This window comes from Manacus candei, unplaced genomic scaffold (genome assembly GCF_025592945.1).
Source record: "Manacus candei isolate 608988 ecotype Guabito, Panama unplaced genomic scaffold, ASM2559294v1 h1tg000046l, whole genome shotgun sequence".
NCBI lineage: Eukaryota > Metazoa > Chordata > Aves > Passeriformes > Pipridae > Manacus > Manacus candei.
The window spans coordinates 2,647,386-2,662,771 of record NW_026138094.1 but is presented as its reverse complement, the minus strand read 5'-3'; the positions used below and the strand labels follow the sequence as shown (position 1 = coordinate 2,662,771).

At 39.4% G+C, this 15,386-nt stretch overlaps 1 protein-coding gene across 3 annotated transcripts in view; it reads left to right on the top strand.

Annotated features, from left to right (window-relative positions):
- Nucleotides 1-4,089: 4,089 nt before the first annotated feature.
- AQP9 (aquaporin 9) overlaps nucleotides 4,090-15,386 on the top strand; it is a 28,617-nt gene continuing 17,320 nt past the window's right edge. Inside the window, exons 1-2 of one of the 3 annotated variants that reach the window (XM_051796346.1) lie at nucleotides 4,090-4,104; nucleotides 4,683-4,811. In XM_051796346.1, coding sequence (XP_051652306.1) covers nucleotides 4,710-4,811 — 102 coding nt within the window. In that variant the 5' untranslated portion in view covers nucleotides 4,090-4,104; nucleotides 4,683-4,709. The other 2 variants (XM_051796343.1, XM_051796347.1) reach the window with 2 other exon arrangements.

Sequence of the window (15,386 nt, the reverse complement as noted above, 5' to 3'; positions counted from 1 at the left end):
TGGAGCCCTGTGGAACCCCACTAGTGACAGGTCACCAGTCTGATGTGACCCCAGTCACTGTCACCCTCTGTGCTTGACCCACGAGCCAATTGCTCACTCACCCCAGGATGTGTTTATCCAGCTGTGGGCTGGACATTTGTCCAGAAGGATCCTGTGAGAGGCAGTATGGAAAGCTTTACTGAAATCCAGAAAGATTACATCAATTGGCTTCCCTTGATCAGCTAAGGTGGGTTACCTTGTCAGAGAAGGAAATCAGGTTTGATAAGCAGGACTTTCCTCTCCTGAAACCGCGCTGCCTGTGACCAGTGACTGCGTTGCCTTTCATGTGTTTTTCCAGAATAATCTTCTCCATAACTTTACCAGGCACTGAAATGAGAGTGACAGGCCTGTAGTTTCAGGGGTCCTCCTCCTTGTCCTTCTTGAAAATCGTGACAACATTTACCAGCTCCCAGTCAGCTGTCAGCAAAAGCAGACTTCAACAAGCTTTCAATCAGGCCTTAAAGATTACCAGCAAAAAGCTTAAAAACACATATGTGGTGTGGTTTTGATCTCATATTCATGATCTGAAATGTTTTATCTGGACACTGAGATCACAGAAACAGAGAAGAAAGAACAAATTCTCAAAGGGTCCCCTCATGTGCCCTGCCCCTCCTCCAAGGTGGGCTTAGCTAAACTAGAACTGCACACTGCAAATATTTCCCTTGTTGAGCACTTTTTCTCCAGAGACTACAGCAGAGACAGAAGGCTGATCAGAAAACACAAGAACTAAAGAAATAGGGAGATCGTGTATGCAAAAACCCTTAGAATGCTGAATTACAGTGTCTTCATATCTTCCTCACCTGGATTTTTTTTTCTTTGAGTTCCCCAGCAGCAGAATCAATCCACGAAACAGAGAACATCCTTTAAGGACCATGCAGCAGTTTCTAGATGAAAATTGAAATATAAATTAGGCAGAGGTATTTGACAAGGGATATAAATTATAGTAGAGATACACATTCAGAGTTTGTCTAATTCAACTAAAATCAGCAGACTTTAAAATAATTTGGCCCATATTATTACAATACAAAAAATATATGGTGTATTTATAGCCTCAGTCTCTCCAGCTGTGTTGGTTTAGGTTTTATTACATCAGTAATAACAATTTATGTGATACTCTGAATAATGTGCTATTAAAAATTCAGTACAGTATATACTGTTACCCATGGGATTTAAACTGTGGGAGCTATGTGTATTATTCTCTACTTTGCTATTTGTATAGGAGTGAAGATTACTATAAAAATGGTTAAGTTATATACACCATGTGAATTCCTGCTCTGCTTGAATCCAGGTGAAGAGAAGAAATAGTTCAGTCCAGACTGCCTTGGGGGTAAGGGTCCCAAGAGTCTTAGTTTTGCAGTCTAAAGTTACACTGATCACACATTCAAGAATGAACAATAATATCAATGTGCTTTTTGAAGTCTTTAAAGAATGTCAATAGATTTGTGAGGCACAACCTCCCTTAACAGAATCCATTTGATGCTTCTCCAGAGCATGAGCTATATCTGTGTGTCTATTGATTTTATTTTTTTACAGCTGTTCATCTAATTTCCCTGGCACAGAAGTCATATTGACAGCTTTGTTGTTCCCATGGTCACCTTTGGAGGACTCTCTTGAAAGATCTGTGGACCATTGGTACATTTCCTCTGTTCTGTTCTGGCATGAGGATCAGGTTGAGCAAAAAACAACCCACTGGTGCTAGCACTTGAGAAGCTGAACACTTTAATCCCTTGGTGGAAATACTGTGCAGCTCCAGCAATTAGTTACTCTTTAACTTAAAATTTCTCTTGAGGTGTTTCCTACTGGCAATTTATTTTATGGACAGTTCCTCACATTCAGCCCCCCATGTTTGGTTCTTTAGCAAGGCAAATAATTCTTTCAGCTGTGGAGTTAGTAACCCTGAATGCTGCTTCTACCTTTCACCCTCTATGGCTTTACTTAATCTCTTGCAGGGCTCCTCTGCTAATGGAATTTGAAAACATTTATACTGTTACTTCCACATTCTTGGCAAAACCTTAAAATCTTTTTGGTGAGCTCTGTTGTGGTTCTACATTTAATATGCATGCTCCTAACATATATAGCTTCCATTTTTGGAGGAGCTTGCATTTTTTTCCCTCAGATACCACAGTTGTCAATATTTATGGGTGGCACTGCCAGTATCCTTGTCATTATAACACTGGGAGCAGCAGGAAACAGTAACCACAGAGTATTTCCTTTCCATTGTCCAACCAAGTGGTCCACTGCATGTGACTAAGAGGTAGTAAAACAGAGGATTAATCAAATTGGTTAGGAATTAAGGTCAAAGCTTTCCTGGTGTTTATCTTTACATTTTACTTGTCTTTCTTGTATTGCTACATACTTATTTGTTAGATTTGGAAAATGTCTTTAGAATCTCCTTCTCAATACAATAAAAGGAGAAACTTAGTTCAAGTGTTCTTTGCTGCCCCCTTTTCTCTTTGAAAAGTGTGGCAGTGACTTTAAATTGCCAACTGTCAAAAGCAAGCAAGGATTTCCCATGGGAACCCGGTGTACTCTGTTCTTCAATACTTTCTTAGAGCATCTGATTGAATCTCATTATGAAGCTGAAGAGGACCTTTGGTCTAACTTAGCATCACAGTTCTTAATAATGGGGTTAAATAGTATGATTTCTATAAAGTATTGAAGACAATCTGAAAACAATCAAATGCAAAATAACTGTATTTGTTCCAGTTCTCCACCCTGTAAAGAGAGAAAATTGTTATAAGGAAGGCAACATGATCTGGACAAGTGAGTAGGAATTTCTGTATCTGACATGTTATTGCACTACAATTAGTTGAAAAATAGCATTAATGTCTTAACCCCTGTTATGAGACTAAACTCAGAGGTACCCACATATTTCTTTGTGAGTGAGACTTGCATCTGCTTAAGAGAAAGAACAGTTAAAACCAAATAACTAAAAATTGCTTTCCTAACATATTTATTTATCATTTTCCTGGAAGAGAGGAAGTGGTTTATCTTATTCCCACTCTAATGAATGGCCTCCCTAGCATCCTCAGCTCTGCTGTGTACATAATTCTGACTTCTCTCAGAGACATAACAAACATATACTTTAGCATGCTGTGATAATTAAGGTCCTGAATAATATCTTTTCTCAGTGGTGTAGGGTAAAGGTTTTCCAACTGCTCTACACAGGCTATTTTCAGAGGCTTCTTAGAGGCAGCTCCCCAGCTGTCTGTGCCACAGGCAGGTCCTGTAAAGCAGGACCTGCAGCTCACCTGGCTCAAGCAGCACCAGCACAGAGTCATCTCATGATTCACCAGCTACGTGGTGCTCCACAGGCCAGTGTTTGCTGAAACAGCCAAAGGCAAAGTGGTGTTTGGATGCACAGGTAGAGAAAGGTAAGTAAAAGGGCACAGAAAATCAGTTAAAGATTAAAACTGGGTCTTGGGGGTGAACTGAGTGGTTAAGGGATGAAACTGGTGGTTGTAAGGTGAGGGAACATGCATCAGGTCCTGGTTGGAGGAAGGGAAGAGCACTGGGGGGATAACAGAAGGGGCTCATTTGCCCAGGTTGTAAAGCTCTGTCCTGTTTAGGACAGATGCAAACCAAGGCACTGAGCATCTACAACACATGCCAAAATAATCCACCAGAACTGGGCTAAGGTTTTGGTGTCAAGTCAAATGACAGAAAATACTTGTAAATCAAGCAGGCAGCTTCAAGTCACTATCCCATCTGATAAAACCCTTCAAGATGCTTAAGAGATAAAAGTGTAATATTTTTCTCTAGGAGCCTCAATTCTTTGAGATATTCCACAACTTCTTGTCTTAAGACCATGGAAAGTATTGTTATTATGATTCATATTGTAACACCTATGCACTTTTAAGCTAAACAAATTGGAGAGATATATAGTCCCTCACTTGCCTTTACTGCATTATAGGGAGCCACTGGACCGAAGCAAATTTCATTAAATGTTCCTAATTTATTCTGCCTCGTTGGTCTTATGTAAACAGGGGAGTTCACTAGAGAGCAAGACATTTAGTCCCAAAAGAGTATTGTGAGTGAAATGCAAATTCAACACACTACACCAAGGTAAGATTCCTCATTAGCCACTGAAATCTCTCAGAGGTGACAAGATAGGAGCTTTTGTGTACAGGGTACAGCACAGCATTCTCCCAAGCATTCACCCTCTTTTACAACCTCCCCTTGAAACCTTGGCCAGCCAATAGTAGCGTGGTTTAAATACCAATCTAGGTCAGAGAGAAATTTGCAACTCTATTTTGGTTCCTTATTTGTGGTTTATCTTTTTGCCTTTCTTTTTGATCAGGATGATAAAAATAACATTTTATTCATTTTTACCAAGATTTAAAAAAAAGTAACATAGCCTGAAAGGTAATGATTAATCCATTCTGTAAGAAAAGAGTTCTGATTTTGAACTCACGGGTATTATCTAATGAGTATAAATAGAAGTGTACTTAGAGGAGGCACAGAATGGCAAACCCATGATGAATTGTTAGGGCATGTTGAGTTGGTTCTCTCAATGCCTGCAGTCAGATGATTTCACTGGCTCTACAGATGAAATCTCATATTTCAATGTTTAAGTAAAAGTGTCAAAGTTCAGCTGGAGCAGGGACGGATACAGAGCAAATTTTGTGTGTGTTTGTAACTAGGGCACCAGAACAACAGAGGAAGCCAAAATGAGCCGGAAAAGCAAAAGGAGTTTAAAGGAGAAATTTGCCTTGAAGAACAGCTTGGTTAAAGAAGCCCTCTCAGAGTTCCTGGGAACTTTTATAATGATAGTAAGTGTCAGCTGCTTTCCTTTCTTCCTACTAATCTAATGTTGGACAGTGCCTGTGAGGGGACATGTTCTCTTTTACCCTGTGCTGTACCAGCAGCGTGGTGGCTCCTGACAATTCACAGCCCTGAATGAACTGCTCCTCTTGCCGGTAAGTTTGTGATTCCTTTCTTCACCCAGTGTAATTATCACTGGCTATAAAAACCAGACAGCTTTATGTATTACAATTGTCTGATCAGCATTAGATTTCATAGAGCTGCAGAATTTCAGTGAATTAGCAAGTTCTGAAAAACTCAGATATGCACAATGGATGTTGTTAATACTCTTCTGTTTGTTAAAAACTCAGCAGTTTATTCTACTTTCACTCCTATTCACTAATTCTATCTGCTTTAGCAAACATACTGTGTTGCACATTAAGAAAATTTTAGCTGAGTTGTTTTCCTGTGCAATGTAGGAATTTAGCCATGTGATTGATAGTGAATGTATTGGGAGTTGCATTGCCAAACCTTTGGAGATTTTGTAAGTTAACTATTTTTTGTTTTATTTTTAACTGTACTACGTAAATTATGCTGTTGCTCGGTCCTGTAGCACTGCTACAATTTAGGTAAATACCAAAACTCCCTGTTTTTATAACCCCAGATTTTTTTTTACTTCTTATCTTTCTCAATTTTTCAGTGCATTTTGGACTGGGACATAGAGCTCTACCCTGTGATTCACCAGGGTAGAGAGCAGGCTCAGTAGCAGAGCTAGAAGTCAAGCAGTGAGAGTATTTATGCCAAACTCTTTCTTTCTCCTTTTAGTCTGAACAAAGCAGTCTTGCTTATTGCTAAATACTTCATCACAGTGAAAAGGACAAAAAAACCAAAGCAAGCATAATACTGACATAGTATGTTTTATAAATGTAACTGTATTAGCTAAATTTCAAGTAAGTCATCTAAAAAATTCCAGTAGCTCATAAAATAATGGTTTTTACTACACTTCAGCCAACTGAAATGTGCAGGCACTAAAATAATATTATTCTCAAATTTAATACCATCCATAAGACATTATTACAGTAAGGAGCACATTTAGAAGCAAGGAGCACAGGGCACTTTACAAACATTAATGAATTAAGTGTCACAACACCCTGGCAAGGAGGGGAAATGTCATTATCTTCATTTTGTATATTAGCAAACCTGATTACAGCAGCCTGCACAGGAAGCCTGCGGCAGAACTCTGACTATAACCCACATCACCTGACTTCCAGTACTCTGACCTCGCCACAAGATCATCCTCCTCTTTCCATTAATGAAATTAAGCAAGTGAAGAAAACGTATTAAAGTGCAGATTAGACCGCAAATGTTATTATTTAATGTCCTGCTGGATAAGACTAGGAGGAAATACAAACCCAGATCCCATTTTCTAGTATATTCACCATATGAACGCAGTAGAAAATGAAGCTACAACATTGTTGTTGATAATCTCAGTTTCTCGTTTCTATCTTACCCTTTCTAGTTCTAACCTTGGTTTAAAGCAGAGAAGAGCCTCACATAGATTAAACTGCAGCTTTCTCTGTGCTTGGATACCTCAATTTGTGTTCAGACTGCACAAGTTAACAGCAGTACAAAGTGTTTATTCTGAAGAAATTGAGGGGTTTTTTCTGTTATTTATTGCTTTTGCTTTTAAGCTCTGTCAGCTTAAGTCATCTACTTCTTTCACTTTAAGTACAGATAAATATTAAACACTTAAATTGGAGCTGATGAAAGGAGCACCCTGGTAAGCCAGAGGACAGAAATCCTTAAAAACCAGAACCATGTATGCAAAAGAAGTGATGGTAATAGGATGGTGGATGTGTCTTAATCTTGTTACTAAGTGAAAGTGAGGTGAGAGTTCGCATCCTACAGGACAGTTGTTTCAGATCTTTGCTGAAAGCTGGTTTTTTTTCCCTGTGATGGGTTTTACAGCCTGTGGGGGGCACCTGTTCCAGGGAGTAAGGCTGAGACAGCCTTTCTGTTACCCACAGGGTCTGTCTAACTGGCCAGTGCTAACTGGCCATACCTAAATCTGCAACCAGCCCAGCAACACTGGGAGTTACCTGTGTGAAATTCCATTCCTCCAGATCACTTATTTCTACTTTTTCCGGAGAATACATCAAAGGCCACATACTAATATGAACTTAAACGAACCCTCTTTGGTAATTCTCAGCCTTGCAACATTATTTTCCAAACAGGAAATCTAGAAAGTGAAATCACTCATCAGGCAAAACCCAAGCCTTCACCTCAGGCTGTGAAGGGTGTGACCTGCAGTGTTGTACAGGTTTGAGACAATAAGCCTTGAGAAACTCACTGGGCACAGAGCTGGATAACATCTCCTGGTCATCCCTACCTCACATGCTGCTCTTGGCCTTGCAGCACGGTCCCAGAGCACGTAGATGGAATTCTTTTCAAGTGAAAATAAAGTGGAAGGTGAACTCCAGAATCACAGCAACTGTGCTGACCATTAGTGGATGCTCAGTCCAGTGGATCAGACTGGAGATGCTCCAAATAAGTAATCCCTCCTGGGAGGTCCACAGTCAAGTTCTCAGGTGTTTGCACTGCACAACTTGATAACACAGACATAGCCCACATGAGCCCCTCTCTCAGCTCATCAAAGCACCTGATTCCAACCTCAGAGTTCAGCGAGGAATACTGAACTTGAGGAGTGTGGAAGTTTCCCCTCCATTTGTACCGTGGTGGCTGAGAGCCACATTTCCCATCCTCAGACAGCCTCAGCCTTCTGTATCTGGGTCTGCCCCTGAGGCCTCCCTTGAGGAAGAGCTCTCTCAAGAGCTTTTTGCTCTCCATCATGTCCCTGGGTCAGTACATTTCCTCTTGGTGCTCCTGTGAGTTCCTCTGGAGGACAACATCTGGGAGCCAGCACAAAAAAGCCAAGAAGCCATGCTGCATCAGATAGATGGTTTATGTGACTTTTCAGAGAGTCTGTCTGGAACTCACCTATCCAACTGCCTCTCTGCTTTTAGTCATGCTTCTCTCCATATTTCCCCTTTGGATCTTGACTGCATTGCTCTCAAACAAAATGGGATTTACTCTGACATACACCATTAAGTATATCTGAATTGAAACAGTTCCAGAAAGAGATGCCAAATGGGCCATGTGGCTTCCTTTAACAGCTACTGCTCACCTAACAGAGCTTGTATTTCTTTTTCACTCTCAAGAGCATCTTACTGAACATTGTTTCTCAGAAAGGAGCTGCAGAGGAGCCAGAATCTCCTGATTCCAGAGCAGCATCTACTTCTTTGCTGAGACAGAACACAGGCTTCCATTTAGCATATAAAGACAAGTGGGGAGTATATGTATTCCTAATACATATTCCTGTACATATATATATTCCTATAAGCCTGGTCTCCAGCTGGAGGTGGGGAGCCTCTTGCAACTCCCATTGAAGCAAATGTTTGTGTGTGCACAGAGGATGCAGGGGACAAGCAAGAACTGAATTCATAAAACCCTACACTGAAAATAGTCCAGCTCATGAGAAGGAGGGCTATTTATCTTTTGATCATCAAATTATTTTTGTCTTGTTTTCATATTCTGTCCACCTCATTATGTAAGTTATCACTCCTGCTTTGTTGCAGAGTTGAGTCTTGCCTGAAAAATCTTCAAGATTGACATTGTATGGATTTGCTCAGTCCAGAAGATTAAAATTTAAGTAGCTTTTCTGTATCTTTCATTTTGTGGCCCTATTTTCCAGAGCATGTTAATTACAATAGTGTATGGTAACATGTATCCCTTATTCTAAACACGTGTTAGAATTCTCATTACATGATGTAGTTACATGAAAGCAAATGTAGCTTTTGATCCTTTACCCCTTAAGTAAGTGTTTAGCATTTAATACAAAATCACTTCTTAGAAAATTTAAACAAAGGTAAACTCCATGTTCTAAATTTTTGTGAAAGGGAGGCACTTTCTTCGTATAGTATAAACAAGATTTGCTCTGCATACTGTCAAGATATAAAATTAAATATCAGTAGCTTCAAGAGCTGCCTTATTTTCCATGAGCAATGAAATTCCTGGAGAACAGAATCTTGTATTTTTAGCTCTTAGACAAGTAAGCTTAAGTTTGTCAAAGCTAGACAAAAAGGGTTTTTAAAGTGTATTTATAATTGATATTTTGATATGTCACTCAGCTTTTTAAATATTACATAATGATGCCATGGGCCTTGGCAACGTTTGCACTTTGAAAGCAGCTCTTGTGTCAGAGATCCACACCTTAGGGTCTCTAGCAGCAATACTATAGTACAACCAATAAATAATATATGTCACTCATTAATCTAATGTCATAACTGCATATATTTTGATGGCAATAAATTTTGTTAATGGTTCTGGTGAAGATGTGCAAACTCTTTCTCTTTTGGCAACTGTATTAAATCAGCATTGCAGACAAGACAAAGTGGTAATGAAGACTCATAGCTGTGCTGAGGTTAAGGAGGTTCTTGCACATAGGTATTATTTCTATAGCTTTACTATTATCAAAATCAATTAATGTTTTTTCTAGACAACATTCCTGCTTCTGAGGTAATTCTTTAATTCAGCAGAATAGTTAGCAGTGTGAAAAAATTGAAAGGAGGGTTACCTAATTGTTCTTTTACCCCAAAATGTTTATTACAGCAAGTAATGCTGAAAAGTCACAGGAAATCTTTTTTTTTCAATCCAAACTTAAGTTTTCCAGTATATGACATTTCAAACTTTCAGGAGACTCAGATGTTATGTTGCACGAAAGCTTTGAAAAAAAATTACCTTCATTTCTGCAACGTCAGCCCCAACACATAACTCAGCTCTCATTGTTTAACCAAGAGTTTACAGCAAGGTGAATTTAATTTTCCAAGACCTTTTTCTGTAGATCCACTTTTTCCCAGAAAGTTTGCAACTGTAGGACTGAAGTGTAGGCCCTCTCCCTGAGTCTTACAGAATATTTGCATCTTTCCAACGTTCCACTGTGAGTGCAAAACTCAAATTTACATTTTTACAGATGCAAATTTACAGGGTGTTTTTTTGAAAGTTTCACCAAATAAAAAAAAAGGTAATAAAGGTAATAACTTTTTAAAACTGTCATAAACAGTTGGAGAACTGAATAAAAGATAATAAATGTAGTTTGTGCCATGCAGTGAGTTTATATCTTTGCGATCTCAACTGTTCAATAAACCATTCTAGGTAAGAGTGAATTCTAGTGAGCTCTCCAGTCCATTATCTGATTTAAAGGCAAACATGACTCAGTTTCTCTAACCCACTCTTTACTATTTTTTACTATTAAAAAATAAAAGGTTTCTTTACTATTAAAATCACTCACCTTTTTTTTTCCTTTTCAACAGAAAATAGCTTAGGCTTTAATTCCTCATAACTATGCACCTCCAACCAGGAGGCCACAGCAAAGATCAGCCACTCTTTTCCTGCACCCAAAGGAAAGAGTAAAAGAAAATGTACATTTACCTTTATACTCCAAGGAGAGCCCAGAAAACCTCCTGTCTCAGAATCTGCAATGCCCTCTCTTGCACTCCTCCTGAATGCTGTGATTCCCTGAGTGCTGATGCAGAGGCTAAACACATTTTAAGAGTTAGAAAGATTTTAAGCTTTTCAGTTGATGTAGGAAGGAAAGCAAAGAAACATATCTCAGCTCAAGAATAAACATGTAACATGGGAGGGAAGCAGCACCTGAATAGGTTCTTTTTCTCCTCAAGAAGCTACTAGGTAAGATTTTCTTTCCTTTTCTTCCTAGCCCTGATGTAAGGGGCAATGTTTCACTCCTTAAAGTTAGTGTCTGAATATCACATTTCAGTTCCTTTCTCTCCTGAGTTTCTAAAAATTAGTAAGAAAATAAAAATAATCTTCACTGAAGAAACTAACTCAAGCCAGTTGCCCTCTATAATTCAGGAAAGAAAAGCATTTAGCATTTCAGGATGAAGAGTGCAATATTAATCATAATAAAATAGGAGAAAATGCAGACCTTTGCAGTCTCTCCAGGTGATTTCAAACTTTTATTTGTCTCCTATTGCATATGCAAAAGCAATAATAAAAATTTAAAAGCATCAGTTTATATAACACAGCATAGTCTGTCCCTCAATATTTTTACTGTATTTTTTCCCACAAAGTAATTTGAACCTGGTCTTTATATGTTTTAAAAGCCTTATATACACAATTCATCCAAAGACTTATTAAATTTCCATTCATGTCTCCAAGTAGTAATGCCTTCTGTCACTAGAAAATGGTTTCAAAATGTCAGTAATTTTAAGGCTTATGTCTATACTATTTAATTAACTAAATGATAAGGGTGGGTTTTTTTCCACCCTTTATTTATTAGATGGCAAGTCTGAAAAAAACATAAAGGGAAATCCATCTGAACCCAAGAGGATATTGGTTGTGTCCCAGGAGATCATCAGGAGAAAAGATACAGTGATTTTTTATTACTCTAAGCTTGATTAAATTGTAATGTACAGAAATCCTTCCCACCCCCACCAAACATTTAATTAATGATAAAATAAGAGCCATGTGCTTTTAAAGGATTTAAGAATTACTTTGACAGGTAAGCTGTATTTTTATCTCACCTTTAAAAGCTTAAGTACTGTCTGATTTAACAAAAGATAGAAAATATTAAACATTAAACTAGATGAAGATTGTTCTTGCCTGAAAGAACAGGAGTTTCCTGCAACTTGAATTCTTGCAGAGCTAATGCCCTGACTTTTAGAAGCTCTAAAGATCCCTGCTTTTTTTGCTGTTAGAATTACTGCCCCTATTGAAAGAATGCTTAGGAGCCATGCCTAAATTAAGACCCTACAAAACACAGAAACATAGCAAAAATATGACTCTGTGTAGAATGAGTTTTTAATGTGTTACAAAACACCTTATGAAATGCAATAGATAAATTCTTAAGCAGACTTGTTTTGTAAAGGAAGGAGGTGGGAATGAAAGTGAGTTCTAAAACACACTCCAAATTAAAGACCTTTAGGAGGACACCATCAATTTAGCACTCAGTGCCTCTTAAACTGAAAGGTTTATTTACTGTTTTTATAAGTAACTAATTCTATATAGAAATATAAATGTTGGGCAGGGGGAACTGCACAAGGCTACAGTACTCCACATGCAACCCTGTACCGTTTTCATGGGCAATTTTGATCAAAGAGATCCCTGCCAACAGGGAAGTGCAAATGCAACCACTTTTCCCAATCCTCAGAGGATTCTCGGACTCTTCCAGCCTGTATCCCTGCTTTTAAGGGCCTAAATATGCAGTGCTAGGTCTGGCTGCTTGAAGAAATCATGGGGATTTCCCTAAGAAGTGAAATACCAGGGCTTCCTCTCATGTCCTGAGGTATCCCAGGATATCACTCTGCTCCCTCATATTTGGAATGGGCAGCTTTAGGATAGCAGGACACTCACTGCAAGGACAGCCTGAGCCTAACACTGCACTGCCTGACAGTCTGTCCCCTCCACAGCTCTGGGCAGGAACAAATGCACACATGGCAGAATCCAGAGCAGCACTGCAGGCCTGTCCAGTCTGGAAAACAGGAGAGGACAAGTCCTGGGCTAGCAGGAAATGCCTGTCTGAGGAACAGTGGGAGAACAAGGGTGGAAGCGTGGCGTGGGAAAAGGTTACTGCCTTACCTGAACAAAGGCAGCCTTACAGAAAACAGTCCATTGGTGGAGGGATCCTTGGAGATTCTTCATAACTAGCTGTGGTTGTTGAAGTATGATTCTGTCCTGAAAACTGACTAAAACAGAAAATTCTGAACTATTTTTCTAGCATTTCCTGAATGAAAATGTACAGCTTATAATTAAAAAAACTGGTTTTTTTGCAACTGCTGACTCTGTATTCCTTGTAGCACGTGCACTCATGCACAGCATCATCAGCTGTGCAGCCACTGAGGCCACAGTCTGCCTGCAGAGACACCTGTGGTACCCTGTCTGTGACTCACCACAGCTTGGAGCTGCTGATGTAAAAGGTGTGACAACGCCCATGCCATTGTCTCCGCACTGCTGAAAAGCAGGAGACTTGGCTGCTTCTTTAATGTGACAGTCTGAGTGTCTGGCTATGAATGCACATGACCTCTAGGGCTTCTCATAAGAAGGAGGCTTTTTTTTTATAAGTATTTTGCTTTAAGATGCCTAAAGCTTTCCATGTAGAAAAATAGATTCCCTAAAATTCTGGATTCATGTATTGCAGGAAATCCTATTTTCACTGAAAAATGGTATTACAAGCATCTGCAAAAATCCTGAAAATAGTACAGGTCTTTAGTCTAATGAGTGGGATGCAGAAAGTCCTGCAGGCTTCCAGGCAGTAATAGGACCTTATGCTCATTGGAGGCCAATTGTTTTCCTTTCCTAACATTAGCCTTGCTATCTAAAAGAAAGAAAAGGATCTAATGTCTATGAAGCAAGTTTTTTTGGCAGAGAAGGTGCAGACAGCTCTTCCACACCCAAACATGTTCTTTATAACAATAATCTAATTACTTTGTAAGCATAAAAAGTCAGTGTTGAAGCTACTCCAATAAATTTAAGCAAATCAAGCTACAGACAACTGCTAAGAGGAAAACCTGGTAACATAAGACAGACAAGATAAGATAAAGAGATCTGGCTATATTCTACTATAAATTAAACTCCCATTAACTTCATGTAGTTTAATCAATGAGTTTTGTGGGCACAAATGATGCCTGAGCTTGGCCTAAAACCCTAGAATATTTAGTTACAACTTGATGATCTAGTTGGTCTTAACTCAGTCAAGCAAAGACTCACAGGGTATTAAATTGCTGCTCATGTAATTACACGATTAGGTGATAGTTTCCAGTTGTGCCAACCTAGCTACAGTAGGTGTGAGACAACTTTTTCTCTCCTTCTAAAAAGGTCAGCAAATGGAGAAATTATTACTGTGGCATGGTTCAGATTTGCAGGTTCAGTTCCCAGTGTTCCCACCCCTGAATGGGCACACACACTGGCTGTGCCTGCAGTGGTTCCTTTGCTGTACATGCACAGGCAGTCATTTCCCAAGGTGCACCGAGTGCAGCTGTGTCCCAGCTGGCTTGTCTGCCTCCTCCTGAGGCTGGTGAGCACAGAAAGGGAGCATCTGTAGTTATGTGCTTCCCTGTGACATGCAGAGCAGAACTTACTATGCCAGAGGATTACACAGCTGTTTCTGTATGATTCTCCTTAGTTCTGGTAATCAGGGAAGGGAGGCCACAGCTTCTCTCTGTTATTTCCATCCTTCTCTTGAGAATTTGTATTTGGTATACAGAGATGTTGTTGCTGTCTCTTATTTTTTCTATAACCATCTCCTCTGCTCCTGTTCTCTTCTTTCATCATCCTTGACCAGACCAGAAAGGGGTAATATTTTCGTAAGAATGGCCTTTTCTTTGAATCTGCAAAACTTTGTCTACATTTCAGCACAAAAGTGCACACTTGCAGATCTAACTGATTTCCTGAACACAACCTGCACCCCAATGTACACAGGGACCCAGAGCAGCCTACTGAACTTGCTCCACGTCTGAGCGATGTCTTTCATGAAATCTTGCTTGGGGCAATTCTGGATTGCTCCCTTTGAGAAGTCTAATTCCACCTCCTCTAGACTCATGCCCTAAACTCAAACTTAATGAATTTCAGCATAACCATTCTCTCCATATTAAACATATAAAAGCATTATGAATAGAATTGTCTCATATGAAGTTTTAAAAAACCCTTATAATTTCAGCTGTGAACAACTGCAGTGTATTTAATTCTGGTTTGCTATCTGTGTGTGCATCTGTGCTTACCCTTTGCATTGCTGGGTATAGGATGGGGCAACGAGAGCACTCCTAACGTAAGTGTGTGTCATCCACTGCAGTCTGACTGCAGCCTGCAATGTGTCATGGAGCTTTCAATTATACAGTCCAATAAACTGCAGCTATCTAACACCACCCTACCCTTACGTAACCCCAGAGCTGTAACACTTTGGCACCAGACAATGTTTTGTTTGCTTACATGATTATGACCTTAAGGCAAGAACTGCACCTGGGTGTATGACACAGTCTCGGGGCACTTATAACAGAAACGCCGTCTGCGTTACAAAGCTGGTTAAGAGGCTGAGAGCTTTTCTGTCACATTTTGGTGTTAGCTAAAACCCCTTGGGGAAATAATGGAAACAAAAGTATGATTTTTGCCTGTTTAAATTGCATCCCTTCTAGTAGGACTTGCTTGTTAAAACTCAATCACCAAATCTTTTTGGTACAGTCTATTCCTAAGGCAGGAGAGATTTTCCCATTACTTTGCAGGCTCTGAATGTGACTGCCTTGCAAGTGAAAATAAGCAATTAAGTTTGCTCAAGATAAATCTAGTCACATCCCAGAAATGGTAAGATTCACATCACTTACAGCTGCAGAGAAGAAAAAGTTTTCAGACTATAGACATCATTTGATAGCTTCCATACAGCTTCCATCCTTGTTCAGCAAAGCACTTAGGCATATATATAAAAAGCAGATTTTCAAAGACACAGAAATGGATCAGCTAGTCTGTCTCAAACTAAAGGCCTTTTGTATCTTTGAATATCTTTCCTATCAACTTTATTAGGACCTAAAAATATGCTGGAA